Genomic DNA, 27,656 nt, shown 5'->3' with positions numbered 1-27,656 from the left:
AGCGCTCCGGGTAGCCTGCCCTGAGAAGTTCCCGGGTACGCACGTTAACGTTAACTAATTAATTTATAGAAGAAGAAAAAAAAAACTTTCTCAACTTCTTGTTAGTGGTTACTTAAAAAAAAGAATGCCACGTTCTGCCACCCAGCATTGATCACTTTTGTCCCCTTGTGTGACCACAAAACAAATCCTGCCTCAGCATTTTCCTTCCCGAGAGGTAGAAGATAATCGTGATTTAAATCTGTTTGTACAGTGAGAAGTATTTTTCTCTCTCTCTCGCTGGCTTTAGGCGGCTAACGATTTATATTCCTCCTTTCTGAGAAGTAGAAATGCAGATAAGGCGCTCTAACGGGCTACGAGAACCTTCGCCATTGTTCCAGCTGCCCGTAGATTCCGAACGGAAAGCAATATCGCCGGCGACACAATTACTTCTCAAAAGAAAAAAGGGACAGACCGAAAAAAAGCTTGACGAGGTCCGCAAATCAGCCGGAGCACGAGCATAAAAAGATGATTAATGTACAAAACCAAATTGCTGTAATGAAGCCAAGCCGCTCCGGAATCTGTAGCCAAAATGGCTACATCGCGCTCCAATAATTAACAGTCGCCGTGACACGGAGTCCATTAATCATCGCTTGTCACGCGGGGATACCGGCCATTTGGAATTATAAACCTCAACTCTACAAAAAAAAAAAAAAAGTCCTGTAGAATGTTGGAATCGTACAAAACGTTTCATCGCTTATTTTTTTTTTATTGCTTTTATATTTAGGAGGACATATCTTCTTACCGCAGGAATTAAAGCTTTTTACGTTTAATTGTCCGCTTTTTTTTTTTCTTTTTCGCGTCGCTTCAGTTTTATATTGCGTTGTCATTCGTTAAACGCGGAATAACTTGACTATTCCGTCCAAAATACAGCCCACTGTCATCTCTCAAAGTATCAGAGAGGTTTGAAGTATTACCTCCTTCATTGTTCTCTGCCTGCGCGTAATTAATTCCTCGAGGAATTGGCCTTTAGCGTATTGTCACGGAGTCATCAAAGCGAGGGGTGTAAGTGACTGCTTGCTTCGGAGGACAGACGTGGTGGGGGGGGGTAGAAGAAGCAGGCAAGTTGAAATAAGAATAAATGTTTGAACAAATGGCTTTACAACCAATAACCTGATTCGTGGCCCTAAGATAGGTGGGTTAAAGAAACGGTCATGTATTTATATCAGTTCCTTCCAGCGGCTCGTGTCCTGCGGAGTGTTTCTTCATTTATCAATGTGCGTAACGTACGGCAAGGCATCCAACCCCTACACCTTCACTTATATGGTCCATTGGCTCGTGGTACGTCAGTGCGACTGCACCTTTAAAAGTAATATAATATCCCATACAATGGGCCTGAGTGACGCATGTACCCCGCCGGTTAACCCCTTAACTCTTGTCGTGTCTACAGCTCATATTCTAACGTTTTCTGTACATTGTCCCCTAATTCTTAATTTTAATTCCAATCTTAGACTGAAACCTACGGTACTTTTCCCCCAAAACGTTCTGCTGTTGCTATTCAATCAGAAAAAAACTTGTAAAAAAAAAACATGGGCCCCATTTATTTCACGATCCACTGAACAGAGGTTTTGTTTAATTTTGAGGAAAAAAAATTAATCTTTAGTGATTTGGTTCATTTGGTTTTTCCTCCTTTGCATTCTCCCACCCTCCACAAAAAAATCAAACGTCGCTTGATCCGTTATTTATTCTTTTATACGTTGCCCAATATTTGCTCCCCAAAAGCTAAACGTTCCCCAGAAAAGGTGCTTTCTTGTTCTTTACTTCTAGCGCTTCAGCTACAAAGTTTATTTAGTTCTTTTATCTACCAAATGCGAGGGGTGAGGGAAAAAAAGCATTGCTGTGATGCCTCTGAATCTGTTGACAGTTTTGACACACAAAAAGTTAGCTTGAAATTTTTTAACTTTAACTTTTTTTTAAATCTTTCTTGTTACCACTTTGTCAAAGGGAACCTGAAATGATTTCACAATCAGTGAACGTTCTGTTGTATGAAACGTTTTGAATATTTGGATTAAAGACCGATTACTGTCCCTGACAGCGCCACTAAAGAAGAATGCATAATAAAGCACGCTGTGAGCGACCCTAACCCTCTGTGAATACGTTAACCTTCATTAAACTATAGTATATACAGGTATATCCGCAAGATTACCTTTAGGACGTACCTGTACGTCAAGTGTCTTTCACAGCCACAGGGACATCTCTCTATAACTCTATGGGAGATCTGGCTGTCTATTCAAGGCTATGGAGCCCTGCTTGCTGATCACAGTGTGATCAGCGAAGGGGAGAGACCAAGAAAAAGTGTTTTTGTAATGAAATATAAATAAAAAATAAAAAAAGATACAGTGAGCTGAGTGATGTCATTACAGAGTTCACGTTCCTTTCTTAATCAGTGGAATTGTTATAAGACATATCATTAAAAAAAAAAAGGGCTTTTGTGCTTCTGCAAAGCTAAGTTCACTGACGAAAAACCCAAAACAATAATGTCCACAAAAACACAAATTCTACTGATTTACATGAAAAGAAGGCGACCTAGTGACCGGGGGTCCTACACATCGATTAATGGTAATTATTTCTCATATGCTGTATAGATGAGCTACGCAGCTTTTGTTAATATGTTGATTGGTTTAGGCTTCCGTTGCTAATATGTAATATTTCCAAGAAAAAAAACGTAATTTTTTTGTACTGAGGACCAATGTTTGTGGGGGTTTTGTTTAAGTGTTTTTCTATATTTAATACTAACTGTATTCTTGTGTCTTTTCTCCCCTAGGTGTATGATAGCTGATGAGGCAAGTAATCCAACTTTTTTTTTGTTTTCCCTTTTCGTCTGACGCTGAAATGTCAATCTTTTCTTCGCGGTTAACAGAAATCTGCTTTTGACTGAATACCCGTTTCTATTAAAAAATAGAGCTGCATTAAGCGTAGCAGATGTGTTGATTTCGTATATGTGTCCAAACGCCATCTTCAGTATCTTATTTTAGAAACCATATGGGAAAACGACATCTCAATATGGGGAGAATTAAAGCGACTGACGTGACATTTAAAGAGACAGTACAGCATTTCCGTGAACCTTTTCTTTGAGGCAACGTCGGTTTATCTATATAATACTATATAATACATATATATATAATCTATATAATACCAGATAGATACATACTTTTAATGTATAGTGTCCCTTTTCCATCTGGACCGTTCACGCCGTCTGGTATTTTACTAAATAGAAACATATGGAATTTTGGCCAAAGGTATATATTTTTTTAATTGGTACTATTGCCATGAAAATATATTGCCTCCTCTGTAGCTAAATGTATCTGCTAACAGCCCATCAAGGATTTTAATCTTCCCAGTAGCCACACCAGCTAGTAAACGTTAAGACCCTCTTTAGGTTATAGACCCCCGGCTGCTTCCTTATTATTATTAGTTACTTTATAACGCCATCGTATTCCGCAGCGCTGTACAATGGCTGGTTAATCAGGGCTAAATTAAGGGTGAAAAAAAACATCGAAGGGATCTATCAATGGCTGGATTCTATCACAATCCAACAGAAGCTCGTTAGGTTGGATGAAACCATCAAACATAATTAAATCCCAACATTCCATGTGCTGACTTTTACGGCATTCAGAACCTCTTAATTCATAAAGTAGAATTTTCACGACTTAGCCTTTTTATGGGCTCCTCAAAAAAAAACATTATTTACTTATCCACTATTATTGGATGCTATTTGGTAAATAAACCTACTGAGATTTTATCTTGCTGCATATTGTGAAGAAATACTGCCCTGACCCTAAATAAATCACCAGGCCGGGGGGGGGGGTTATCAATGACATATTGACACCATATACAACATGGTGATAGCTAAAACTCGGCAATATGCAGTTGCCATGGGCTGTGAGTGATGGGGGTCTGGAAACTTTATATTCATATTTTTTATTCAGTATGAGAAATCAGATTCTGGTTAAAACAAACGTAAGATGTGTAAACCTGTTCATTTACTGTCCTGTAGAGACATTAAATCCAGGTGTTTTCATTTAAATTGAAAAAGTTTCATACAGCGCCCTACTTCATATAAACAGCGGGTCGTACAGAATCTAGCGGGTAGTCTGCGAATCCGCCTTAACGCCTGCGCGTTAACGTGTAGCCTCGGCGTTATGTTTTATATACCTGCGGTTTGATTTACGATAAACATTATTTTAGGGATTCCGCAAATACTCGTAACCTGCGGTTTCCGTTACGGCGACGGTGGAGAATTCATAACCAAAATGGGCCAGGCGTGCCGAGCAGACCTTCTTCTTCTTCTGTAACAAAAAAATAAGATGAGAGGACCTCTTGCTGCGATAAAGCATCTTTTCTCCTCGCCTGCACGTGCTGCGCTCTTTTGTACCGCGTATCAGCACATTTCCATCCTTCTCTTGTGTACGATGGTGATGCTTCGGCTCATCCGCAGTGACCCATTTAAACCCCCTTGGGGACTCTCGCAAGATGTAACGTGAGCACAAACTACCACTTTGGAAAGCTCTCTTATACTGTGTCAGCTCCGGTGAAACATAAAGCCCACCAGCCTTTGTTTGCGTCTAAAGACGGTGATTAAATACAATGAAAGAAAAAGGCTATTTATAATGAGTTGCATATTATAACAATTTACGGTAAAAAAAAAAATCACAGTATTTAAGCATGATGCCGACTGAAACATTACTTCCCGTTACTGAACGGTTCATTCTGTATCGTTATTCTCCATGTTACGTCTGTAATAAACACAGATACCCCTGCGGCAAACCGGGAGCCCAGCTTGGCTCTTAAACACGTTCTATCCTCTAGCTAGTTTGAGTTAAAGGGGAAGTCCCTATGAAACTAATATTTATAAATGATGTTGTCGAAAACCTAATTTTATCTAATTTTGCGCCAAAAATGTGTCTGCAGACCTGGTGACTTTCCCGGCCCGCACACTACACTGAGCTGATGCTTTATGGCAATGCTAATGAAGTCCGTTCCTCTATAAACTTCCATCAGTCAGCGTGTCTAACTGGGTAATTAAGACTGAGCCATTCTATTATCTTGGAAGATAACATTTAGTCATTTGTAGAATATCCTTGGAGGGGACAAACAGTCTAGTCCAATGGGTGGAACTGTGTCACTATATAAACTTTAAATGATGGCTATGGAAATCTAATCCTCATCATCTTCACCCAATAATCCCCAAATAAATCCTACAAACGTCAAAAATAAATCTTTTATGTTTCATGCCTGTAGTAATATTCCCTGATTTTCCAAGTATCTCTTCTATTAGTTAAAAATCCTGAAGAAGTCCCCCTGTATTTTGGAGATTACTGAAGAGGGGCTTCCCTGACACTAAAGGGTTAAGTACCCTCCAAGACCGTATTAAATTAGTCCCGTACGATTGTTGTTTGGTTCTTTAGGGGATCCATCGAGATTCCGCGTGCGTTTTCTTTAAGAACCTTTGCGAGGCACTGTCTGCAGCGGGTCGTTCCATTGATCGTCCTCCCAAGGGCGCTTCGGCGATTGAAAGCCGCGCCGCTCTTCAAACTAAAGCTTTGTCGTTGCTAAGAAAAACAAATTGATTGATAAATGGAAAATTGCTTTATTTCCTATTAAATTGCAGTAACCTTTTGACTTCAGCCCCGGCACCTCCCTCGGATTAATCGATAAATATTACCTGCCATCGCTTTCTTGTTTCCTACATACGGCTCCTCGCTTGACCCGAGTGCGGCTGGAGACTGCTGTTCATCTTGATGCGGAATTATTAATTTTTAATTTTTTTTAAAAAAAATATGAAATTTTGTCTTTTAATTTCTTTTCACCGACACAAGAAAATTGGGTTCAAAGAAATAAAAAAAAAAAACTTGCAATTTTTATTTTTATTTTTTTGCTGGTCTTATTGGGCTAGAAGGGGTTTAACAAACTAATTGGCTTTTTCGTGTTTTTTTTTTTTTTTGCACAAGATACTCGGCTTGTAAGTTATGTGGTTGCCGGGGTCTGCCGCACAGTTGGTGCCCTTTTCACAGAGTTGATGTAAGGTCGGAAAATAACAGCTGGAAATAAATAGATTTATAGTTGGAATCCGACATAAAGCATAGCACTAATTGCCCCATTAAGCGCTGACTTTAGCGACGACAGCCCACATTTATGCTTTGTTAGAAATAGAAAAAAAAAGGAGAAAAGAAAAAAAAAAAAAAAAAACGCAAATGCCAAATGCAAACGTAAATTGACATTTTATTTGTGCCAGAGCCGCTGCAGAAAAGTTAATGTATCATCTTCTGGCGTCTAATGGAAAGAGTTGAACTTCACGCCCCTTTCTAGATTTTAATATTTCGTTCCGTGAGCAGCGTATTCCCAAGTCCCCCCTTCGTTATAAAGGCCACCATGTGTCGCGGAAATGTAAATCCTCGGCAGGCTTGTCTGTTTCTCGCGCTTTGAAAGCCTGGAATGGCGGCTGCGTAATCCCCGGCACGCTTGGCGACGGCGTCGATTCCGGCGTTCCTTTTTTCTGCTCGCTCGTTTTGGAGGAAGAGTTTGGCTGGCCCTGTATAATGCATAGTTAAATCAGTGCGATCTCTTTAGCATCTCCTAAGCCATTGAGTTATGCATTATACAGGGCTCGGGCCCTTCTTGCTGGAGAAATGTGATCGTTCATAATGAATAGTTAAAACATCGAATCGCCTGCCGACTCTCCCTTTAGTGAATAAGCCCCACGGCCGTGGAACTCGTGTTGCAGCGACACAGCTACTGGCTGTAGATGCTGATGTTAACCATTTGAAACGCCCTCGTAGGTTAAAGATCTGCCACATTCCGTCGCTATTTGCCATTGGAATGGATTCATTCATCACCTCTTCTATTCGGAGATGTGCGAGTTAAGAAGGATAGAAAAGAATAACACCAGCGATTGGGACATTGCCAACATGGCCGGGCTCATATATATCAGATATATCTTTGGTGGTGGGTATAAGAGCCGAGGCTGACCTTAACGAGTATGGAAGGCACCCAAACAGGCACTGGGCATTCTCATGGGGGCTACCTGGTCGTCCACCCCTTCCACCACAGAGCTTTAAAAAGTTAAATAATGAAACGTTTGCAAAATTCCACGCTCCTTCAACAGAGGTAATATATAAATTCCCATTTTCCTATTTTTCCCCCCAGTCCATTATTCTATGTTTCGGAATTTAAGGTTCTCATAGTAATTAGAAAATAAGCCTCGTGCCGACCTCCTCTGTGGTTTGGGAGACATCACGTTAGTCTGCTGAAGTTACTTCAACTCGGCAGCATTTCTATTTATCGGGAGAATAATTCATTTTATTTTTTTATTTAAGTTTTTGTGTTGCTTTTTTTGTTGTTTTTTTTAACAAAGTTTAGCAGAGACACAAGCGCTTCTCCCATTGTTTTTTTTTTCTTTAAGACTCCGCTCCGCGCTGATTGCTCCGTTAAGAGGAGAGGTGACTATTCAGCCCTGGGAAATGAATACGAAATCACCCGAGCGGCGTCGCCGATTGGTCGCCGGGGCGGAATATTTTGTTCGCCGTTTGCTATATTTGGATTCATCCTGTCACTTCAGATGGGAAGATAATTATTGGCATTCAGTTGTTGCTGACAAAATTTCCTCCAGGTTTAGGTGCTAAATGTAGGTATTTGAGTGACAGAAGGAGGTTTTCAGCACACTTCTGGGGAAGAGAAAAATGTGTATGTAGATTGCAGGAGTATAATTTACCTGAATTATGCCAAATAGCGGAATATATTTAAAGCGTTCTCCCAATTCATACATTCTGATTTTCCCTCTGCGGCGGAATGTACAGCGATACTAATGAATTAAGAAATCTATCGACGTTTTGAACGTTCTGTCACGTAGCCTCCGGGTTTGCGGTGTGCTCTTTGTGACGGACCCTTAAGAATGTGTGATAATTGGTCCCCATAGCAACAATTTGGGGGGGGGGGTTCAGGAAATTATGGGTTCTGGTCGTAACTATGACCCCTCTTTTTTGTTAAAAAAATAAATAAAAATATTTGGGATTTAGCCTAAATGATTTACCCGGGTAACGTGCTGTTATACATTATTTACCCTCTGTGTTCCAACGTCTAACTACATCCATGGATTATAGTTGCTTAGTTGATCTGCCCCTATTCTTCCTCTTCGACTGAACTACTAAACAAGCCTTGGCAGGACCGTGGGAGCCTTTTTAATGGAGGGACATTTCAAGAAAAACTGCGGCCTCATCCATGAAATACTCATTTAACAGCCAAATGATTGTTCTATAAACCATAGAAGATAAAAATATTGCATTTATTAGTTACTTAAAACAGTGTAAACTCTTTTCTGTGCTTCCGCTTCTTGCATCGTATGGAGTCGGAGGTCCTGAGCTAATTCACGCCAGGGAATACTCTATAGACGCAACGTCAATGCAGTCCTGACACTTTTATATTAGGCATCTGCACGGCCACCGATCGGAAATAGATGCATACAATGGGGTTTACCTGCTGAATCTAGCAGCAGGTACCAACACAACAGGTAAGTATTAAAGAGGGCAGAATAAGCGATCCGTTGTAGCGACCGACCATTCACGCTGATGTATAATGTATTACATAGTGTACTGTGTAAATTATTAATATGTTTCCTTATCTGTTATTTCTTTCTATGTTCTCTAATAGGAATGATATTGTTCCTGGAGGACCTATACCCATAAATTATTGAACATGTACTTTATATATCTGTATATGTCTTCATCATAATATATTCATCATTATTGCTTGTTAAAGGGAAAGCCCCTCTGTAGCTCCGTAGAAGGAACCGTCTGATAGAGGGAAACTCCTATCATTTTTTTTATTACTAGTATCAGATTTTTAAAAACAATCCTCAATAATATAATGTTTTCAGGCAGCCGTTTGTATGATTCTCACTCTGTTATCTGAGCCCCGATCTACTAAACAAACACCCCGACTCCTTATGACGGGACTTCATCAGCATTGCCATAAAGCACCAGCTCAGTGTGGTGTGTGAGCAGGGAAAGTCATCCAAAATATCACATGACTGACAGCAATGGCCGCCTCCGGGTCTGCCGATTCATTTTTTGGTGCAAAATAATGAAATGAATGAACTGTTCAGTAACGGGAAGTAATGTTTTTAATCCTTATCATAAGGCTTGCTGGAAACCATAGAATGGCTCAGTGTTAATCACCCAGCCGGACGCTCTGACTAATGAAAGTCTGTGCGGCGTCCAGGAGCATCATGGGATTTTAAGTGGCGTATTCATGGAACTGTCTGTCCCTGCTTTCGCTCGTTAGGTACAAGCGTTAGCATCAATTAAGCTCAGAAATTCTCTAAGGATCCTATAATGAGTGGATAAAGTATTGCCGTTCTATGCATTGTTTAAAAAAACAAAAAGCCAGATGGATAAATTGTTTTCACTTATCTCTTCAAGAATAATTATAGTTTCGTTGTCGGCTGTGTTTTTCCCTCTTTTCATGCACTCTAATTGTTTGTAATTGAAGTTTCCCTTTTATTTTTTTGTTTAGATGGGGCTGGGAAAGACGATCCAAGCTATTGCGATAGCGTACTATTACCGAGATGAGTGGCCCTTGTTGGTCGTGGTCCCGTCCTCTCTGAAATACCCGTGGATCGAGGAGATGGAGAAATGGATTCCAGAGCTGTGCCCCGAGGATATCACCGTCATCGAGAGCAAGACGGATGTGGGGTGAGTGCCAAGTACATTTTGGAGACCACCTGACCAACCAGCGATATTTACACCGTCAACTTTCCCGGAAATATAGACTTTGATCCTTAAACATCCTTAGCTGGATTGCATAGATCTCTACTCATCAAAATGTGGCCAATATACACTAGTGTTCAAAAGTTTGGGGTCACTTAACAATGTCCTTGTTTTTGAATAAAATAATGCATTTTGTCCATTAAAATAACATGAAATGTGAAAGACGTTTGTCAACTCCTTTTATGTTTTTTCACTCCTACTTACAGCAGAGTTTCAATCGTCAGCTCTTTGTCACATTGTTGCAGTTTAACACAACCAAGTTTAATGAACCTATTTGAGCTTCTCGTTATATTCCGTGTCGGCCGTCGTTGGGCGATTTTGCGATGCTGCTGCCGAGAAATCATTGCGTTCGAAGATTTTCTTTCCTCTTTTTCAGGAGGATAGCGACTTGTAAGGTGACGGTCTTGGGGTACGGCTTACTAACGGCCGATGCCAGGTTGCTGATTGATGCCTTGAACAAACAGCACTTCAGAGTGGTTTTGGTGGATGAATCTCACTACATGAAGTCGAGAAATGCTTCTCGTAGCAAACTACTCTCGCCGATCGTTCAGAAAGCGACAAGGGCTCTTCTACTCACCGGGACGCCGGCTCTTGGAAGACCTGAAGAGGTAGCTGGTCCTAGAAAGCCAACTTATTCTTATGACTTTTGTCCCCTTAGAAAACACTGAGATTTGTTCTCTCCTTAAAGGGAGACTAAACATTGTAATAAATTACCCCTAAACCTTAAATACGAGTGGTTAATGTAGCCAGGGGGGCAAGTCCGAAGCAGCCAATCGGTGGCATAGAATATAATAGCTGGAGTGTCTCTTTAGGGATATACTTGTGCCAAAGCTGCTTGTAACAGGATTTTTTGTGTTTTCCGTCCCTTTAAGCAGACGTAGAGCGCCGTAAGTTAATTATTGCCAAAAAGCGTCAAATAAACTAATGCTTACTACCTAAACTGTGTTTTTTCTTTCTTTTCTCATCTAGCTTTACATGCAAATTGATGCTTTGTTTCCCAAGAAATTTGGAACCTGGACAGAATATGCAAAGAAATACTGTAACGCGCATGTCCGGTATGCATTGTCATTAGCTCTCCATTTTTGGTTTTAATGAAGTGAAAGGATAATTACTTCTGTGCTAATCAATATATATATATATATATATATATATATATATATATATATATATATATATATATATATATATATATAGAGATATAGATAGATAGATAGATAGATAGATATAGATAGATAGATATAGATATGTATATATACATATATTGTTAAAATGACCTTATATGATTAACTGTGTAATTAATACTCATTAATGCTCTTACACTTACTGTGAATATTTATGTATATAAAGTGTGTGTATGTGTATATATATGTGTGTGTGTGTGTGTATATATATATATATATATATATATATATATATATGTATTTATATACTCTGTGTGTGTGTAAATATATATATATATATATATATATAATACACACCTTGTATTTGCAGTTGTGAGAAAGAATGGTAGAAGCGCCTGAGGACATGAGCCTGTAGCTCCTACTAATGTATGTAACTGGGGCTCTGCATTAAGTAGACGCTAATGCCTTGTGTTGAATATCCGAGTCACCGGTTCTCACCAGACCCTGACTTAACTATCAAGCTATAAAACTGTAATTGAATTCCACCGGTATGCAGATGATACCCCGTCTTTCTGAGCTTTGCAAAAGGAGATCAAAGGGCCCTTTTTGAACTTATGCGTATGTTCGACATGGATATGGAACGGTGCTTATGAAATGTATCGTGAAAGCGGGCAAACAATAGGAATTCCCCCGGTGTCAGTGGGACTTGGCGTGTTGCTCTTTTGTGCAACGAGAGACCCCACAGAGTGTTTAATGCAGCCTTTGAGAGAGTATTTTCAAGCTTTTTTTTGTATTTCCCCCCAAGGTACTTTGGCAATAGGACTCAATGGGATTACAGAGGAGCATCCAATTTAGATGAATTACACCAGCGTTTAAGCGGCATCATGATCAGGAGATTAAAAGACGAAGTTCTAACTCAGCTCCCACCTAAAATCAGACAGAGGATTTCATTTGATCTTCCAAAAGATGTGGCCAAGGTAGGCTGCCCAATACAGATGATCCGCGTCCTTCAGATGACTTTCAGGTGGATGCGTCCTGCGTTTCGGGGGTGTTTGCTCTCCTAGATCCCGCTTAATAAGAGGCATTCCCCCCACATCCCTAAAGTAACAATACAGTGAATTGCAACATTTATGTCCCTAACACACCAGGATCAGCCTCGCGTACATCTTACATCATAGGCTATGGCTGGTGATATCGCACGGTTGTGATGGCGGAACCTGTGTCTTGTTTGACTTTAGTTCCTCCTTATAATGCATTTAAAAGTATTGCAAATGGCTTCATTGGGAAAGGGCAGTAATGCCCAGTTTATTTTCCAGACGCTTTACAAGCGTTTACCGAGCAGAACAGGGGGAGTCAACATGGCAGCTCTCTTTAAAAGCTCCTATTTCCAACTAAACATATTCAGATTTATCTTTCTCTTTAACGTGAGTCTGATCTTTTTAATTTCTGAAAATGATACCCGTATGTTGTGCGTTTTGATTAAGGGTCTATCAGTGATACATAATCGTCTTTTCTTTACCGGCCTCTTTGCCCCGCGGGTATAAAACAAGTTACCCAAAGAACATACCCAGTGTCCCTATTCCCGTTAAACTAAAATCCACACAAAATCTGCTGCAGATATTTTAAAAATGAGTTTATTTTTCCATGTTCTGTGTAATCCCTTTAAATTACACATTTTCTTTTACCGAGACTCTGTTTCTCCCTATTCATTTACTATGTTGGACCCCCCCATTCCCACCTGTGTTCAGACATCGTTACTTGGTTGGATCGTGTGTCTGATCCACCTCTGCGTTTTGAACCCTTTCCACGTTACGTGCAGTTGATAAATATTTGTATTATTATTATTATTTTTGTCTTTGTGCTTTGTATGCGTGTTTGGTTTTCCTCTGTTGCTGGTAGCGGTTGGCAGTTGCGTTGATCGTCATCTCTGTGCCCTAAACGTCGCTCTTTCTCTCCACGCAGGAAATGAACACCAGCTTCGAGGAATGGGAGAAACTGATGAGGTTCCCAGATTCGGCAGCCTCCGACTCCGGCAGCCCGTTTATTCAGGTCATGGGCCTGATAACGCGCATGTTTAAGCAAACTGCACTCGCTAAGGTATGCGTGTTTCATGGCAGCGTCAAAATTACGGCTGTGGGGGCAATTAGTGGGAACATTTCATTGGCTGCTATGTCTACTGCACCACTTTTAGAATGTTGGCCCAGATTTGCCCTTGTTAAGTAAGCCACGTTAAGGGTTAACAAGTCTCTGTGCAGCATATGGCTGCCCCTAACTTTACAATTTTAAACTGAATATCCCCAAAACAGTGTGTGAAGCACAAAATACACAAATTACATTAAAAATAATGTCACAAACTCCTCGTGGGCGGGGCTTATGTTAAACACTGAGGTTTCACATATTACTTTTACGTTTGATTATAAATGAAAATTTTGACTCTGATTAAATTTTTCATGGCCAGAATAACCTCTCACCGTAATAACCTCGACCACTTCTACTGGGCGGCTGTTCCTTATATCTACCACCCTCTCATTCAAGTAAAACTTTCTTCCATTATATGGCAGAAGAGTGCCAGAAGAAAACTCGTTTTTAAAGCCTTTAAATGGTTAAAATACTTTATTAAAGCTTTATTTTTCATCAGAGGGTGGAATACTTTGTATGTTACATATGTTTTACTCCGTGTCTCTCTTTTTTTTTGGTTTTCTTCTCAAAACAAGTTTTTTTTTCAGCCAAGCCAGATGCTGTTTCTCGAGGCAAATAGTCCCAAACACCCACCACTGGTTTATGACTCAAGGTTGCCATAGAAACAGGGCTCCTTCTAATAACGGCATGTTTTAGATTAGTAGACAACAATGTATCTATATGAGATGTCAGCGCGCAGGCACCGCGGGGAGTAACTTCTTCCCCTTTACCTGGAGACAAATCATTCATAACCATCGCATTTACTATTAATATACTCGGCGCTGCAGAACGCGAACATAAATTGATTATATCGCTCTTTGGATCTGGATGCCATCGCCAAGCTAATTTCTTTTTTTCTCTATAAAACCGTACAGATAAAAAGACACGGAACTATAGAGATTCCTGTGGAAAAAGGGAAAAAAACCACCTTTTTTTTTTCTTTTCTTTAATTTCTGTTAAGCTATTGTTTCCTGAATTGCCTTCTCCCACCTTTGCTGGAAGACTATTCCGCAAAGCTAGTACTATTTCAGGAAACCCTAAGATTCAGAGAATCCCCACCATAATCATTTATGTTAACCAGTTAATGATATTTGATGAAATGTGTCATTTGTATATTATACACGACCTTTCAAAAGTTTGGGGTCACTGAGCCGTTTTTGGGGAAAACAAGGACATTTCTGGATGTAACGTAATTGCAAAAAGGGTTTCTAACGATCAATTAGCCTTTTAAACGTAAACTTGGATCAACGAACGTAACGTGCCATTGGAACACAGGAGTGATGGGAGTGATAAAGGGCCATTGGAGCACATGAGTGATGGGAGTGATAAAGGGCCATTGGAACACAGGAGTGATGGGAGTGATAAAGGGCCATTGGAACACAGGAGTGATGGGAGTGATAAAGGGCCATTGGAACACAGGAGTGATGGGAGTGATAAAGGGCCATTGGAGCACAGGAGTGATGGGAGTGATAAAGGGCCATTGGAACATGGGAGTGATGGGAGTGATAAAGGGCATATATATGCGTATGAAGAGATTCCATTAAAAATGAGCTGTGTCCAGCTACAATAATCATTTACAGCATTAACCCCGTCTCGCTGATCTATTTCATGTTATTTTAATGGCCAAAATTTGTTTTTCTTTCAAAAACAATGAACTTTCTAAGTGATTTCAAACTTTTGGACGGTAGGGTATTTATTTAGAACGCAGACACTTCCATGAACCATTTTATTCATCCTACTATTACGGCGCGCAGCTCGCGCTTCATAACCTGTTTTACGGAGCCCATATATTACTGTTGTCTGTAAAACAGAGACCTAAGTGTGGCTCGAATCCTTTGTAGAATAAAGACCTCCCCGGGGTATAATAACCCAGACATATTTAATAATACAGAAACTAATAATCAGAGCCGCTAGTAAACATGAATCCCACAGAGCGACCGTTACGCACCAAACAGGGAGTTTAATTTAGCCGTCATTAAATCAGAGATATGGAGGAGGACTCAGGTGAACGCGATGCCGGCCAACCGGGAGCCGCATCTGGAGATGGGAAAAATATGTGAGAACAAAAGGCCGGAATCCAAATCAAGCAGGTCAGAGGCTTGGACGGAATGTAAGGAAATGTAACTTTACCGAGAGGGTGGTAGATAAATTGAACAGCTTCCCAGCAGAAGTGGTAGAGGGTAATACAGTGGGGGGATTAAACATGCATGGGATAGACATACGGCTCCTGAATCTAAGACGAGGCCAACGACTGACTAAGGCTTGAGTCTTTACAGCAGGAGAAACGGGCAACTAGACGGGGGCCGAATGGGGCCGATCTGCCGGCAGATTCTATGTTTCTTTGTCGCAAAAATTATATTTAAAATGTACGTCCAATATTGATGAATTGATGTGTATTTAGTGATTAAAGAGCGCATGGGATTCATGTCCCGTTACAGAAATGTCACCAATACCCAGACGGAAATCGCCAACCGATTACCGAGGTAATGATTCTGGCGAACGAACGGATTTATATAAACGTATCTTTCAAATCCAAAAACCGGCGCGATCCTCAGACTTCTTCCACCGCCCGCCGGAGTCGGTTATGCGACTGCTTCAGACGCTTGCTTTATATATTTAATCATCTGAATTCTTAATGAAATCCCAAATTTTACCTATTTGTATTATTTATAAGTGACGCGTTGTTGTTGTTGGTAACATTATCGTTACAGTAAGAGACGCTCATAAATAGTAAAGGGACAGCCGTCTGAGCATGCGATATTTCAGGCGCGTTCTTTAATGAGAGCGTAAAGATAAATATTTTATTAATACGTTTGTTCTTTTCGTCTAATATCCTTTCCGCAGGGGGCGGGCTTAACCCTGCGGGTGCCGGGGATATTTTTTCTTATAGTATAGTTCAGCGGTGGCGCATGTTGCCGAAGATTAACCTCTGTTTGAAACTTAACCCCTTCAGTGGTCTTCGGAGACGCCTCTTTGCCGAATTGCTTACGGGCTGAATAGATCAGAAGTAAATGAATAAAATCCATAGCGCTGGTTGGGGTCACGCAGCGAAGAAGGGTGTTCGTGGTGTATCGAGTTATTTATTCCGCGGCTCATTGGATCAAATACGTGATATATTGGCACGTAATGCGATGATTCGGGTCACCACAATCGCCTGCAACTCACCATTTAGTGACCGACCCCCTCATGCCAAATGCTTTTGATATTCTGCCCTCTTTGTGATTGAGGTCGGGGGAATCGCTAACGTCCCGTTTATTTTAGGCGGGCGCGGTGAAGGATTATATTAAGATGATGCTGGAGAACGAGAAGCTGAAGTTCCTGGTGTTCGCTCATCACCTCTCCATGCTGCAGGCCGGCACCGAGGCCGTCATAGAAAGCAAGGTATTTAAATCCAACGGGGTTAAAGAGCAACAGAAGGGCAAATAATGGCGAGGATTTATCTCTCTCTCTATTACTCACTCTCTCTCTCTGTTACTCACTCACTCTCTCTATTACTCTCTCTCTCCCCCCATTACTCATTCTCTCTCCCCCATTACTCACTCTCTTTCTCTCTCTCCCCATTACTCACTCTCCCCATTACTCACTCTCTATATATCACTATATTATTTAATATAATTATTACTCTGTCCGTAGGTCCGGTATATCCGCATAGATGGGAGCGTCCCCTCGGCAGAAAGAATCCACCTCGTCCATCAGTTCCAGAATGACCCGGATGTGCGCGTTGCGATTCTCAGTATCCAGGCGGCTGGACAGGTACGTGAGGGATCAGAGGAGCTCATGTAAAAACATATCTGTCACGTTTCCATAATTTTACAGCAAAAGCGATATTTATCTGTTAGAAACGCCCCTAATGCGTATACCATGGCAGCTTCCATCTTATCTTCCTGATCTGCATGATTATTCCTCCTCAATAAGTCATCCTCCTTCACCAACGATTAAGTTGCTGATTGGCGTTGATCGGCTCAGGTAGATAATGCAGGACACAGGTGTGTAGCCAACCTCAAACTAAACAACTACGGGACGATCACACAAAAACACAAACTAACAATTACATTTAATTATGTTAAAAACAGGAACAGCCATAGTTCCTGCTAATGAAATCACCGCGTCCTCGTGAAGATCATCATCATTATTTATGTTGTAGATCTCCAGTCCCATCTTGAAATAGAACCTTCCTAGACCATTTCTAGCCTCATCACGATAGTGACTTCTCGTTCCAGCAAAGCATAATAATAATAATAATAATAATGTTTTGTAGCTGGTTGTCACATTGTAACCATGCCATCGCTAACCACACGCTCTGCTGAACACGTTTGCTAACAATACATCATTTGTGCCCTGAGTAGGGATTAACGTTCACAGCAGCGACTCACGTCGTCTTCGCTGAGCTCTACTGGGATCCGGGCCACATAAAGCAAGCGGAGGATCGAGCCCATCGCATCGGACAGAACAGCTCGGTGCACATCCACTACCTCATCGCCAAAGGAACCCTGGACACGCTCATGTGGGGGATGTTGAATCGAAAGGTGACTTATTGCATCACACCGCATCGTAACCTATTACATGAAACAATGTATCCTCCCTCTGTATGCCTCGTTCTTCCACGATCTGTCCAAGCTGGTACAATTTGCTTTAAGTAATCCTCACCGTTCTGCTTTGTCCCATTAAATAGACCAATCTGTTCAAAGGAAATCACAACTTGGTTTTAATGAAGACGTACTCGCCCCGTGGGTCACCTTTTCCTTGTTACCCACCTTTCTTAGCAGCTGCCCACCCGCTCCTCGCGCTTGAATTAATTTACTGATTGTCATTCGCTATGATAAAGTCGAGATTGCAGGGACGTTCGCAAGGAGGGCAGGATACATCATAGTAACAAAATCCCGACTGTCTTCAAATAAAGTATAACAAATGCCAAGCGTGATCGTGTCTTCTGTGGGGATATAGAATCCTTTCCAAGGAGAAATGGAACGTCCGCAGTTTGCTCGGTGAAAGAATCTTTCATTTATACACCAAATCTGTAGCATTTTTTTTTTTTAAGTTTGTTAGACTATAAAGAATTACAAACTTTTTCTCTGAAACTTTCACAGAGAGAGTGGCCTTTTTTGTGCCATTTATTGGTACCACTTTACAGTTTTAATACTGCTTATTTGAGGAAAATGAAACTTTTTTTTATTGTTGATTCTATGATTGCCTTTTTTTTATCTCATTTTGCTAAATAAAACTTCCAAAAATATAGAATTCCTTGGTTTTGAGCCCCAGAGAGCCTCCCAAACTGCTATAAAAATTTCATGGCAGATCAGACCCGTTTGGCCCCGTCCAGTCTGTGAGTTTTTCAGCCGTTGGTCTTGTTTTATGTAAAGTGAAACTTCTTTACATCCCATCTAAACTTCTGACCCTCTAATTGTAAATCATGGCTTCTTGCTGTAACATTTCTCCTTCTTTGAAAATATCTTCCCTCCAGTACTTTGTTAAATCCCTTTTAAGTATTTAAATGTTTCTATCATATCCCCTCTGTCTCTATCTTTCTCTGTCGCTCTCTCTCTCGATTTTTCTCTTGCTCTTTTTCTGTCTCTCACGCGCTCTCTCTTTTTGTCTCTCACGTTCTCAACGTTCTTTACATGGTTTTGTGCTTTCAGGCCAAAGTTACCGGAAGCACCTTGAATGGCAAGAAGGAGAAGATCCAGGCCGAAGAAGACGACAAAGAAAAGTGGGACTTCTTGAGCTTTGCTAAATCTTGGACTCCAAATGAAGGGCTGGAGGAATTGAAAGAGGATCTCCTTTTCACTCATGTGAGTTGCCTTTTCTTATTCACTTTACTCTTTTATCGTTTCTTATTGTTTTCCAACGTCAAAGTTCAACAAAGGGCTGGTCTCCCTATCTATTTACTGGAGATGCACATTTCCGGTCCGCAAGCGCCGGCGAAAGGCTTCCCCGACAGCCTTTTTATAAATATCCATTTGTCATTCTCAACCACAATGCTTAAAGGCAGCGTATAATGTATAATGTGTCGATAATATGATACAGATTGCATATGCGTTCATTTTAACCCAATTCCCGGAATGTTGCTATGGCAACTGCATCCGCTATGACCACAGCAACTGGATAAAGTCGCAGGAGAGAGGAATTTGCTGAGGCTAAAAATATACATAACAGAAGTGTGATATCCAGGCTTATATTTTATTTTGAGAGGTTGTGTCCCCCTCCAAACGCTTGTGGGAATTGCTTACGGGGGGATGTATGGATATCAGGACTAACCGGAGCCTCCACCCGGGGGATTCTGCTGCAGTGCGGCAGTTATTACGGTAATAGCCCTAACAAATGTATCAGACTGGGTCATTTAAACGGTAATGGCAAATTATCACAAAAACACAAGTAAGGAATAATTATTTCCTCAATACGGAAGAATCGACGTGTCGCTCCCCTGAGAACGCTGTGCGGCGGAATATCACTCGCCGACCTTAAAGAATCTTTCACAATTATCGCTCTTTTACCAAATAATTGGATGTTTTAAGACAAATTATGAATTTAATAGTTTTTAAGGCGAATTTGCTAAAAACAAAAAATTACAGTTTTTAAATTCGATGCACCCCCCTCCTTCCCTTTGTGACATCATGTTGCGGCCCGGTATGCAAATTAATAACTTAATTCGCTCGTTGGGGTTTATAGAATGTTAGGTTTCGTAATGTTGCCTCGTGATACGTATTTATGGATTTAGGAAGGACGGACCCTTCTGCTTCTCTTTCCTCCCCTGAACCCCTTCTTTTTTAAGAGCTCAGAATGTTTGCTGGGTATGAGGGTATCTACAGCCCCAATAATGTGTATAAAATATAAAAATATAATAAATATAAAAATAAATATAGGGTATCATTATTTATTATTATTATTATTATTTATGTGGCACCAACAATTTGCTTTTTACATTCTATACATTCAAAGAGTAGAACTGACGGACTAAGACGAACCGACACATTAGGTAAAGATAGCTTGTGAGCTTACAATCTAGAGTATATCCTTGTTACCGTCTCTGTGATACTTTTAACTCAAGAGGAAGCCTCGGCAGTTCCTGGTCGCAGACTTTATAGCCACAGGGTCTGGAAGTGATCCTCCCTTCCGTTATCCAGGTCACAGGACCCGTGCCATGAATACAGGTAATCTGAACAGATTAGTATAAGGCAACGCTACACAAACCACTGAGAAACAGGCAGAATCGGGATCATTCCGAGAGAAGAGAAAAAAAAAAAGACATTTATTTTAGGGATTCACAGATAATTTAAGTTTTAATGACCCATCCAATGTATAAGATAGATGTCACCCAGGAGTGATAGAAGTAATAACCCAAGTAATTAACTCAATAGAGCGGCTGCCAGCACGGTGCAAGAATGAAGCAAACAGTAACCATGACAACGTGTCCGAGCAGCGTGGTGTAAAGCGTATCTATATATGTCCCATGTCTACAGAGAGCTTGTATAAAAATTGTCTAGTGCACGATCGCTTAATTGTTTTACAATGCAGTATTTCAACCGAGGCTTGTTTATCACGCTATTTATCATTGCTTAACAATGCCGGGTTTAGTAAGGACAAGTCCCTCTTTGATACCCAAATCCTTTTTTTTTCCTCCCCAGGCGATCCTCTTTTCTAGTGTATCGCAGTAGTGTACAGCAATAACGTGAACAGAAATATAATTTTAGATTAAATGATGTAAGGAAAATTCATTATTCTTCTACAAGTGCCTTGTAGTTTCATAAATAGCTCTAAAAGTCCTTAAAAAGTCTTGGGAACGTCCCACCCACAGCCACGCCCCTAACCACGCCCCCTAAGCAAAAAACAACCCCCCTCTTTGGCCAAAAAATCCGTTTGGGACGTAACAAATAAATGCATTTGTTATGAAAGTTAATGATGATGTCAATAGGTTTATGTCAACTCTTATACAACAAGACAAACATCGATATAAATCAATAGTATGTAAAAAAAAAATAGATAAAATGAATAAATTACTTTAAAACAAAAAAAAAATTAATATTATACTGCACTGCGGCAGTAACTTTTTTTTTATTTTGTTACTTCCAGGTGATATGATAATAAAATAGTTTACTGTAATACATTGTATTTAATAAACAATAAAGCAAGCAGTAATAAATAAATACCTTTTAAACAGAGAAGGCTGGTTTAAGAAGATATTCACAGATATCAGCCTAGAAAGCATGACCGCTCTGTGAGCCGAACGCCATCTGCCCACCTTGCACCCTCTGCACGGGGGTCTCGTCATGGGATGTGGCCTCTTGTGACCTCATACTTAATAAAACTTAATATATCAATGACCAGAAAGTGAACTGCGGCTAAAATATTACCCTGTTTGAACCAAAATGATGGCCCTGATTTAGCAGGAAAAAAATATATATTAAAAAGTCATGTTTCCGGCAAACAGAGCTAATTTGGGATTTTTTTTTCTAATATGTGAATTAAAACAAGAAAAGTGGCATGAAAGAGACACCACGGCACTGCTTCACACACGAGAAGCAAATAAAATAACAGCTGAAACACCCCAGAATACGGCTCGCCGTCGTATCGAGCCGTTTAACGGTTTTCTCTTCCCTGGGTATTCTCTATCCAGACGTTTTAAAGACACAAATTTGATTGTCCCCAAACTCCCTCGCTTCCAGGAGACGCTGGGGCAGGGATCCGAGTTCTTTTTTTTTTTTTTTTTTTTTAGCCGATGAGCTGAGATATAAAAATAACAAAGTTTGTTGTGAAGCTTGGAATCTTTGCTGCTTATTGAATCCTATTATAATGGGTGGGAAAAAACATATATTTTTTCCAGCATGTAGTGTGGTTATTTTAATGTGTAGTGACCACAGCCTTGGGACGGTGTGGATTTGCTCTGGGTGTAGTGGGGACTATTTTAGGGATACATTAAAGTACTCCTGTGAGTAAGCCTTAACCACCTGTGAGTACTTTAATATCCATTCTTCTGAAAAAGAAAACAAGTAAAGTAGAAGCTGCAGCGCTTCAGCTGCTCTCCTCCTCTGCGGTGCTTGCCACCGATTGGCTAGCATGATCGCGGGGTCTGAGACCCCCGCAGTGCTCACTGAGCCGGTGCTGGAGGTCCGTATATGTATATATATATAACATATCTCCTGCACGGAAGATAGCTGGACGGTGGGGAAAGGGGCAAATGCACAATGGGGGGGGGATTCTGCAGAATCCTCCATGCATTTCCTAAGAGGGCGAACGAGGGGCCGCGCAGCATGCATATGATGACTGGAGTGTCCCTTTTAATTCTCCTGGAGGAACCAGTTGGCTCCACTCTGTTTATAATCATATTTTCCCGGGGAACGGCTTCATTTGGTTAACTTGATACATTTTCTTCTATCCTCACCGTTTGTAAAACCCCCGATTCCTTTGCAATTAACGACATATTATAAAAATCAGAAATAGCTGTTCTCCGGCAGCGGACGGTTCCGGGGCCGTAGAAATAGGCCGTACGTCTTCACGCATCCTTCTTTGTTTGAAAGGCCGCACGGCGTCAAACGGCAAAGAATGTCTGACGCGGATATTTGAAGGTCGTTTTTTATTCCGTTGATTTATTCAGTCGTCGTCTCTCTCTCTCTCCTGTAATCGCGGGTTTGAAGGTTTTCTGATGCCCGCTTTGGTATGCTACACACCCGTTTGCGGGCCTTATTTGGAATGAATTTATTTTGATCCGACGGCTCGGAGTTACAGGAGTGATAACAGGCCGCTAGCAGAGAGATCAGTTTTGACACAGAAAGATGCATCTTGGGCGGAATTCTTCACGGTTCTGATATCTCTCTGCTTTGTGTTTTTCTTTGCTTAATCCTAATTTGACATCCCTACAGCTCGAGAATCGGCAATTTGATGCCAAATATTCACATTCAAGATACATATGACTTTCACAGTTCACTCATAGCTGAAAAATGATTAAAGGGACAGCGAAAGTCCCGCTAACGCCGGCGGAACTCTTTTAATTAAAAGTCTCTAATGTGTTAACAGGGATGTATGCATTTTACAAATCCTACAGTTCTTCGCAGATAAAAGTGAGTGTTATACAGTATAGGTATTATGTGTATGCCATGGTAGCGGCCATCTTCCTGCTCTCAGGATTTCCACGATCGTGGCTCCTCGTTATTATTTCTCCCCAGTTGTTTGGTGGGAGATGATGTTCTACCCGGCTACAGCCTATTAATTGTCGTGCTATTATTGTCACAAATCTCAGCTTATCAAGGTAGAAATCAGGGGAGGGCTGCACCTTCTGGCCCAAGAAGCAAGTAAAGCCAAGTGGCCTCTTGTCCCCCCCATTCGCGCTGGGACACATATCTACACACTTACACACTCACGCTGACATACACATACTTACACTAACGTACACTTACTCATACTCACTAGCACACCCTCATGCTAACAAACACTCCCTGTCACACCACTTACACATACACACTCATGCCAACACACAAACACTTACACATACACCCTCATAATCACATACATATACACACTCATGCTCACATACTTACACATACACCCTCATAATCACATACACACACACACTCATGCTCACATACACTTACACATACACCCTCATGCTCACATACACAAACACACTCATGCTCACATACTTACACATACACCCTCATGCTCACATACACACACTTATGCTCACATACACATACACACATACACATGCTCACATGTTAACACTTATGCATCCATTCTTTCTCGCTAAAAGATGCAAGGGTGACAGCGCCCCTCTATTTTTTCCATTGACTTTTGATGAAGACTTTATAAGAATACTACTAGAGACGGTATTAATACTCACCTCTCCTACTTCCCACCCCTATGCCTAATTTTCACTTTTGTGTCTTAATTTACTGCTAGTAGTGAAAAGTGGAGCCTGTAAACATTGCTTGTTACCGTTTTAGACCATTTCTTTTCTTTTTCAGCTGTTATTCCTCTGCTGAATACGTCATGTATTTGTGAATAGGCCAGAACACAGCTCCCTGTCGTATGACCCGCGTGATAGCATGGTGGGGCTTTATCAGCAGCCAAGAGTGGGAGAGACTAATTGCCCCGCGCCGTGCTGTGTGTAAAACACTGTTCTCCGGAGCTGCCCCAATTAAATCTCCTGTCTGCCTCTGGTACGCGGCCGTCAAGAGCAACAGACCTCGGCGTGGGAAGCCCACCGGCCTTAGAATACCGTCCCACCTAAAAAGCGTTCCGTGCGAGTGACTTCTAGAACCGAAGGGTCGCTGCTGTTTGTCCCCGGCCTCCCCTGCGATAAAATGATTACGTCTCCCGCAGTAACTCAAATCATTTGCAGACGCCCTGACGGTCCTGCTGGTGATCTGCGATTTGCTGTCCAAGGTCCTGTAGCCAAGATATACGCAGCGGCAGCGTTCATCGTAACAAAAAGCTAAGCCAGCAGCTCCTTTTACCACTGCCTGCCTGTTGAGCGCTTTAATAGCCGGCTCGCTAGCAATTAGGAAAAAATCTATGCTACATATTTTAAGCGGGGTGGTGTTAATTGACTAAAACAACTAGCGCAGCGGCTATGCACGTGCCAAGTCTTATGGTAATAAAGCGAACGCTTCGGCTGCACGCCGGGACTCGCATCCCTATCCGAACGGTGCCTGCGCAGTAAGGTCTCAGCATTGACCGGTGTTTGGGTACCTGGCGCTTGTAAATAAACATGTATCGCTGTCCAACAAGCCATCTGCCAAACACTTTGAGCCAGATGTGGATAATTAATAAATAAGGTAATTGTTCTGTAATGCTTTTTTGGGGGGTTAATTAGTTTAATTATTTATGATAAATTTGCAGTTGTCTGCTAAGAAATGTGTGCATTTTATACTATAGATTTCCAACCAGGGCCCTGTTGCTTTACTAGGAAAAGTGTAGACGTCTTTTACGCATGTGTCAGAATTCCATGTGGTCAGCAGCTTTAAATAATGCTCATAGAATCAACGGGGTTCTACCGAAAATAAGCGTATTTCCAAGTGTTCTGCAACATATACGTTTTTGGTAAAACATATGGAATTCTGGCCAGATGGACCAGGTAAGGACTAAAAGCAGAGCAGTAAGTAGGGATCTTGGCGAGGTCAGAAGTCGCACCACGTGCTGATGTTTCATCCGCTTCCAGAAGCAATGGGAAGCACAAGGAGACGCTGGGACTTTGCCCTTCTTGCCCCATGGTAGTTATGGCCCAGGCTGATCAGAAGGCTGTATGGGGTAAGGAGTTGGACCTCACTACCTGTTGGCCAGAATAAGAGTATTAAATATATCCAGAACTAGTAGCACCTCTTAAACCGGTTGCCTTTAATGATAGCTTTTCGTGTACATATCAGCCCAGCTCTGTTCTTTATCTAAGACGTTTGTTTCTTTTTCCTCCCTCAGTTTGAAAAAGAAAAACAGCATGATATCCGTTCCTTCTTTTCACCCAAACCCGACGGAGAGAAGAAACGCAAAAGAGTTGAGAACCATGAAGAGACAACATGTGTCGAGGAAGAAGAGCAGACGGAAGGAGCAGCCCAAGAAGTGGTCACGTTGGACAAGGATGGCTCTGCGGGGGACAACGAGGTCATAGACGTCGACGCGCTTTTCACAGATGACAACTTTGAGCAACAAACCAAGCGCTTCCGTCCCACAGCGGCGCAGACCCCCAAAAACGTCAACTCGCGTAAGAGGAAGTCTTGGAGCGGAAAACCGTCTGCCTTGTTCTCCACGCCAAAGGCTCGCGGTCTTTCTGAAGGTACTTCGCTCACTCCCCAAAGACCTCCCCGGGTGGAAAAGCAATGGGACTGCGCGTCGTGCACGTACACCAACAATTCCCTGCTTCCTTACTGCGAGATCTGCGAGAGCCCCAGAGACAACACATGTAAGTAGAGCGGGATTTCTTAAAGGTAAAATGATCTTTAAAATAGTTATTGAATAATGCATGGTGGAGGGTGGGTCTGCTTTGGTTACATTGTATGTTACATTTCTGCTTTGGTTACATTGTATGTTACGTTTCTACTTTGGTTACATTGTATGTTACATTTCTGCTTTGCTTACATTGTGTATTATGTTTCTTTAGTGGTTACAATCCTGGAAACATGATTGTATGTGACTAAAGACTTCTATCCCTTACTAGATTGGAAATTGTTCCAGCCTTTTAAACCCGGGTCGCAAATAAAGATAAGACGAGATAAAATAGAAGTAGAACACCACACACTGATCCTAAAACTCTACTTCTTTCTCTACGCTGTGTTCCTAACGGACCTGTTCTTTTATACAGCGATATAGTTGGACCATGCGTTACGGCGCACGTTCCCCAATCGATGTAATATTATCTCATGAGATTAAACTAATGTGCTGTTCTAAACGCCCCCTTCGAGGGATCTGCAGGGTTATTGCTCCCCTTTGTAGGCAATTTTGTAATTGCAGCCGATTCAGACATCATTTGCAAAGAGCTGGAGAGCGATCAGGAAAGCAAAGTATTAAGCTAGTTCTGCCACCTTTTGCCACTCAGCTGGGGTTAAAATAGATTATTTTAATTTAAATATCAAAATAATGACTTATGGTGAACAAAATGTATAGGTTTCATTAATTTAAGAGATACGTTGACGCCCCCTTTGTATTCTTTTAAAGATCTCACGCAATAATTAAGGAGAAAAAGCAAGACCTGGGGCAATTCTCAAAGCTTTGAATTTTAATGCGACCTGATTTACCCTTGGCTCCTACCGGCTTTACGTCCCCTATATGTGAATTGAGTTATAGGGGAAATACATTGTCCGCCCCAACGCCGTTGTGGGTTATAGGAAAACCTTGATAAAATGCGATTGCATTCCATGCGCATCCGCAGATGTTTTTTTTTTTTTCTACAGTACATTATGCAGAACAAAATACCCCTGCTTTCCTATATCTGCACTAATGATACCCTGAGCTTTAGCAAACCATAATTCTAGGGGTTTATTGTTGCTAATTATATAGCTTCAGGGAGCTGATACAATTACATCTGTACAGCGATCAGATTCTGGTACATTTCATTCAATAAAAATATTTCATAATATCTTTAACAGTGAATGCATTTAAAAAAAAAAAACAACAAAAAAAAATAAAACCGAAATGAAGGAACGCGAATGAGGTTATGCATATTTAAAATGCCTACACGGGGCGACAGAAACACCACCTGATCGTGAGTCTGTGAATGTGTCTCCTGCGAAAGTGAAAGGTGCCAATTTCTGTCAAAAACGTATGTTCCAAGCTCATATGGCATGGCATTAAGCTGGCACAAATGGACATTTCTGATTAATGTCAGCAGGATCCGAATTCGTTGGGCAGAAACGCATGTCCTGTTTCCATGGCAGCAAATAAGCCTAACGCTCATAGCCCCGCTGGTTTCTTTCCCGTTCTGGAGATTTCTGATCAAAAGGGCAATGAAATTATAGATTTTTAGTTCTTTCACAGGCTAATGATGCTGCGTGTGCATTACATGCTCGCTACCTGCCAGGTATCACGGATCATGAGCTGAAGTTTTTGCTGAATATCACGAAAGTTTAAATGTCTC

At 41.2% G+C, this 27,656-nt stretch overlaps 1 protein-coding gene across 1 annotated transcript in view; it reads left to right on the top strand.

Annotated features, from left to right (window-relative positions):
* Positions 1–27,656, top strand: part of ZRANB3 (zinc finger RANBP2-type containing 3) — a 42,119-nt gene that overhangs the window by 2,283 nt on the left and 12,180 nt on the right. Inside the window, exons 2-12 of the mRNA XM_053471425.1 lie at positions 2,801–2,819; positions 9,547–9,725; positions 10,177–10,408; positions 10,770–10,855; positions 11,727–11,898; positions 12,884–13,018; positions 16,361–16,480; positions 16,733–16,852; positions 17,446–17,625; positions 18,736–18,888; positions 25,505–25,985. Coding sequence (XP_053327400.1) covers positions 2,801–2,819; positions 9,547–9,725; positions 10,177–10,408; positions 10,770–10,855; positions 11,727–11,898; positions 12,884–13,018; positions 16,361–16,480; positions 16,733–16,852; positions 17,446–17,625; positions 18,736–18,888; positions 25,505–25,985 — 1,877 coding nt within the window. The remainder of the gene's footprint in view (positions 1–2,800; positions 2,820–9,546; positions 9,726–10,176; positions 10,409–10,769; positions 10,856–11,726; positions 11,899–12,883; positions 13,019–16,360; positions 16,481–16,732; positions 16,853–17,445; positions 17,626–18,735; positions 18,889–25,504; positions 25,986–27,656) is intronic.

Source organism: Spea bombifrons, chromosome 7, assembly GCF_027358695.1.
Source record: "Spea bombifrons isolate aSpeBom1 chromosome 7, aSpeBom1.2.pri, whole genome shotgun sequence".
NCBI classification, from domain to species: Eukaryota; Metazoa; Chordata; class Amphibia; order Anura; family Pelobatidae; genus Spea; species Spea bombifrons.
Note: the sequence above shows the minus strand (reverse complement) of the source record. Positions and strands in the feature narration are given on the sequence as shown.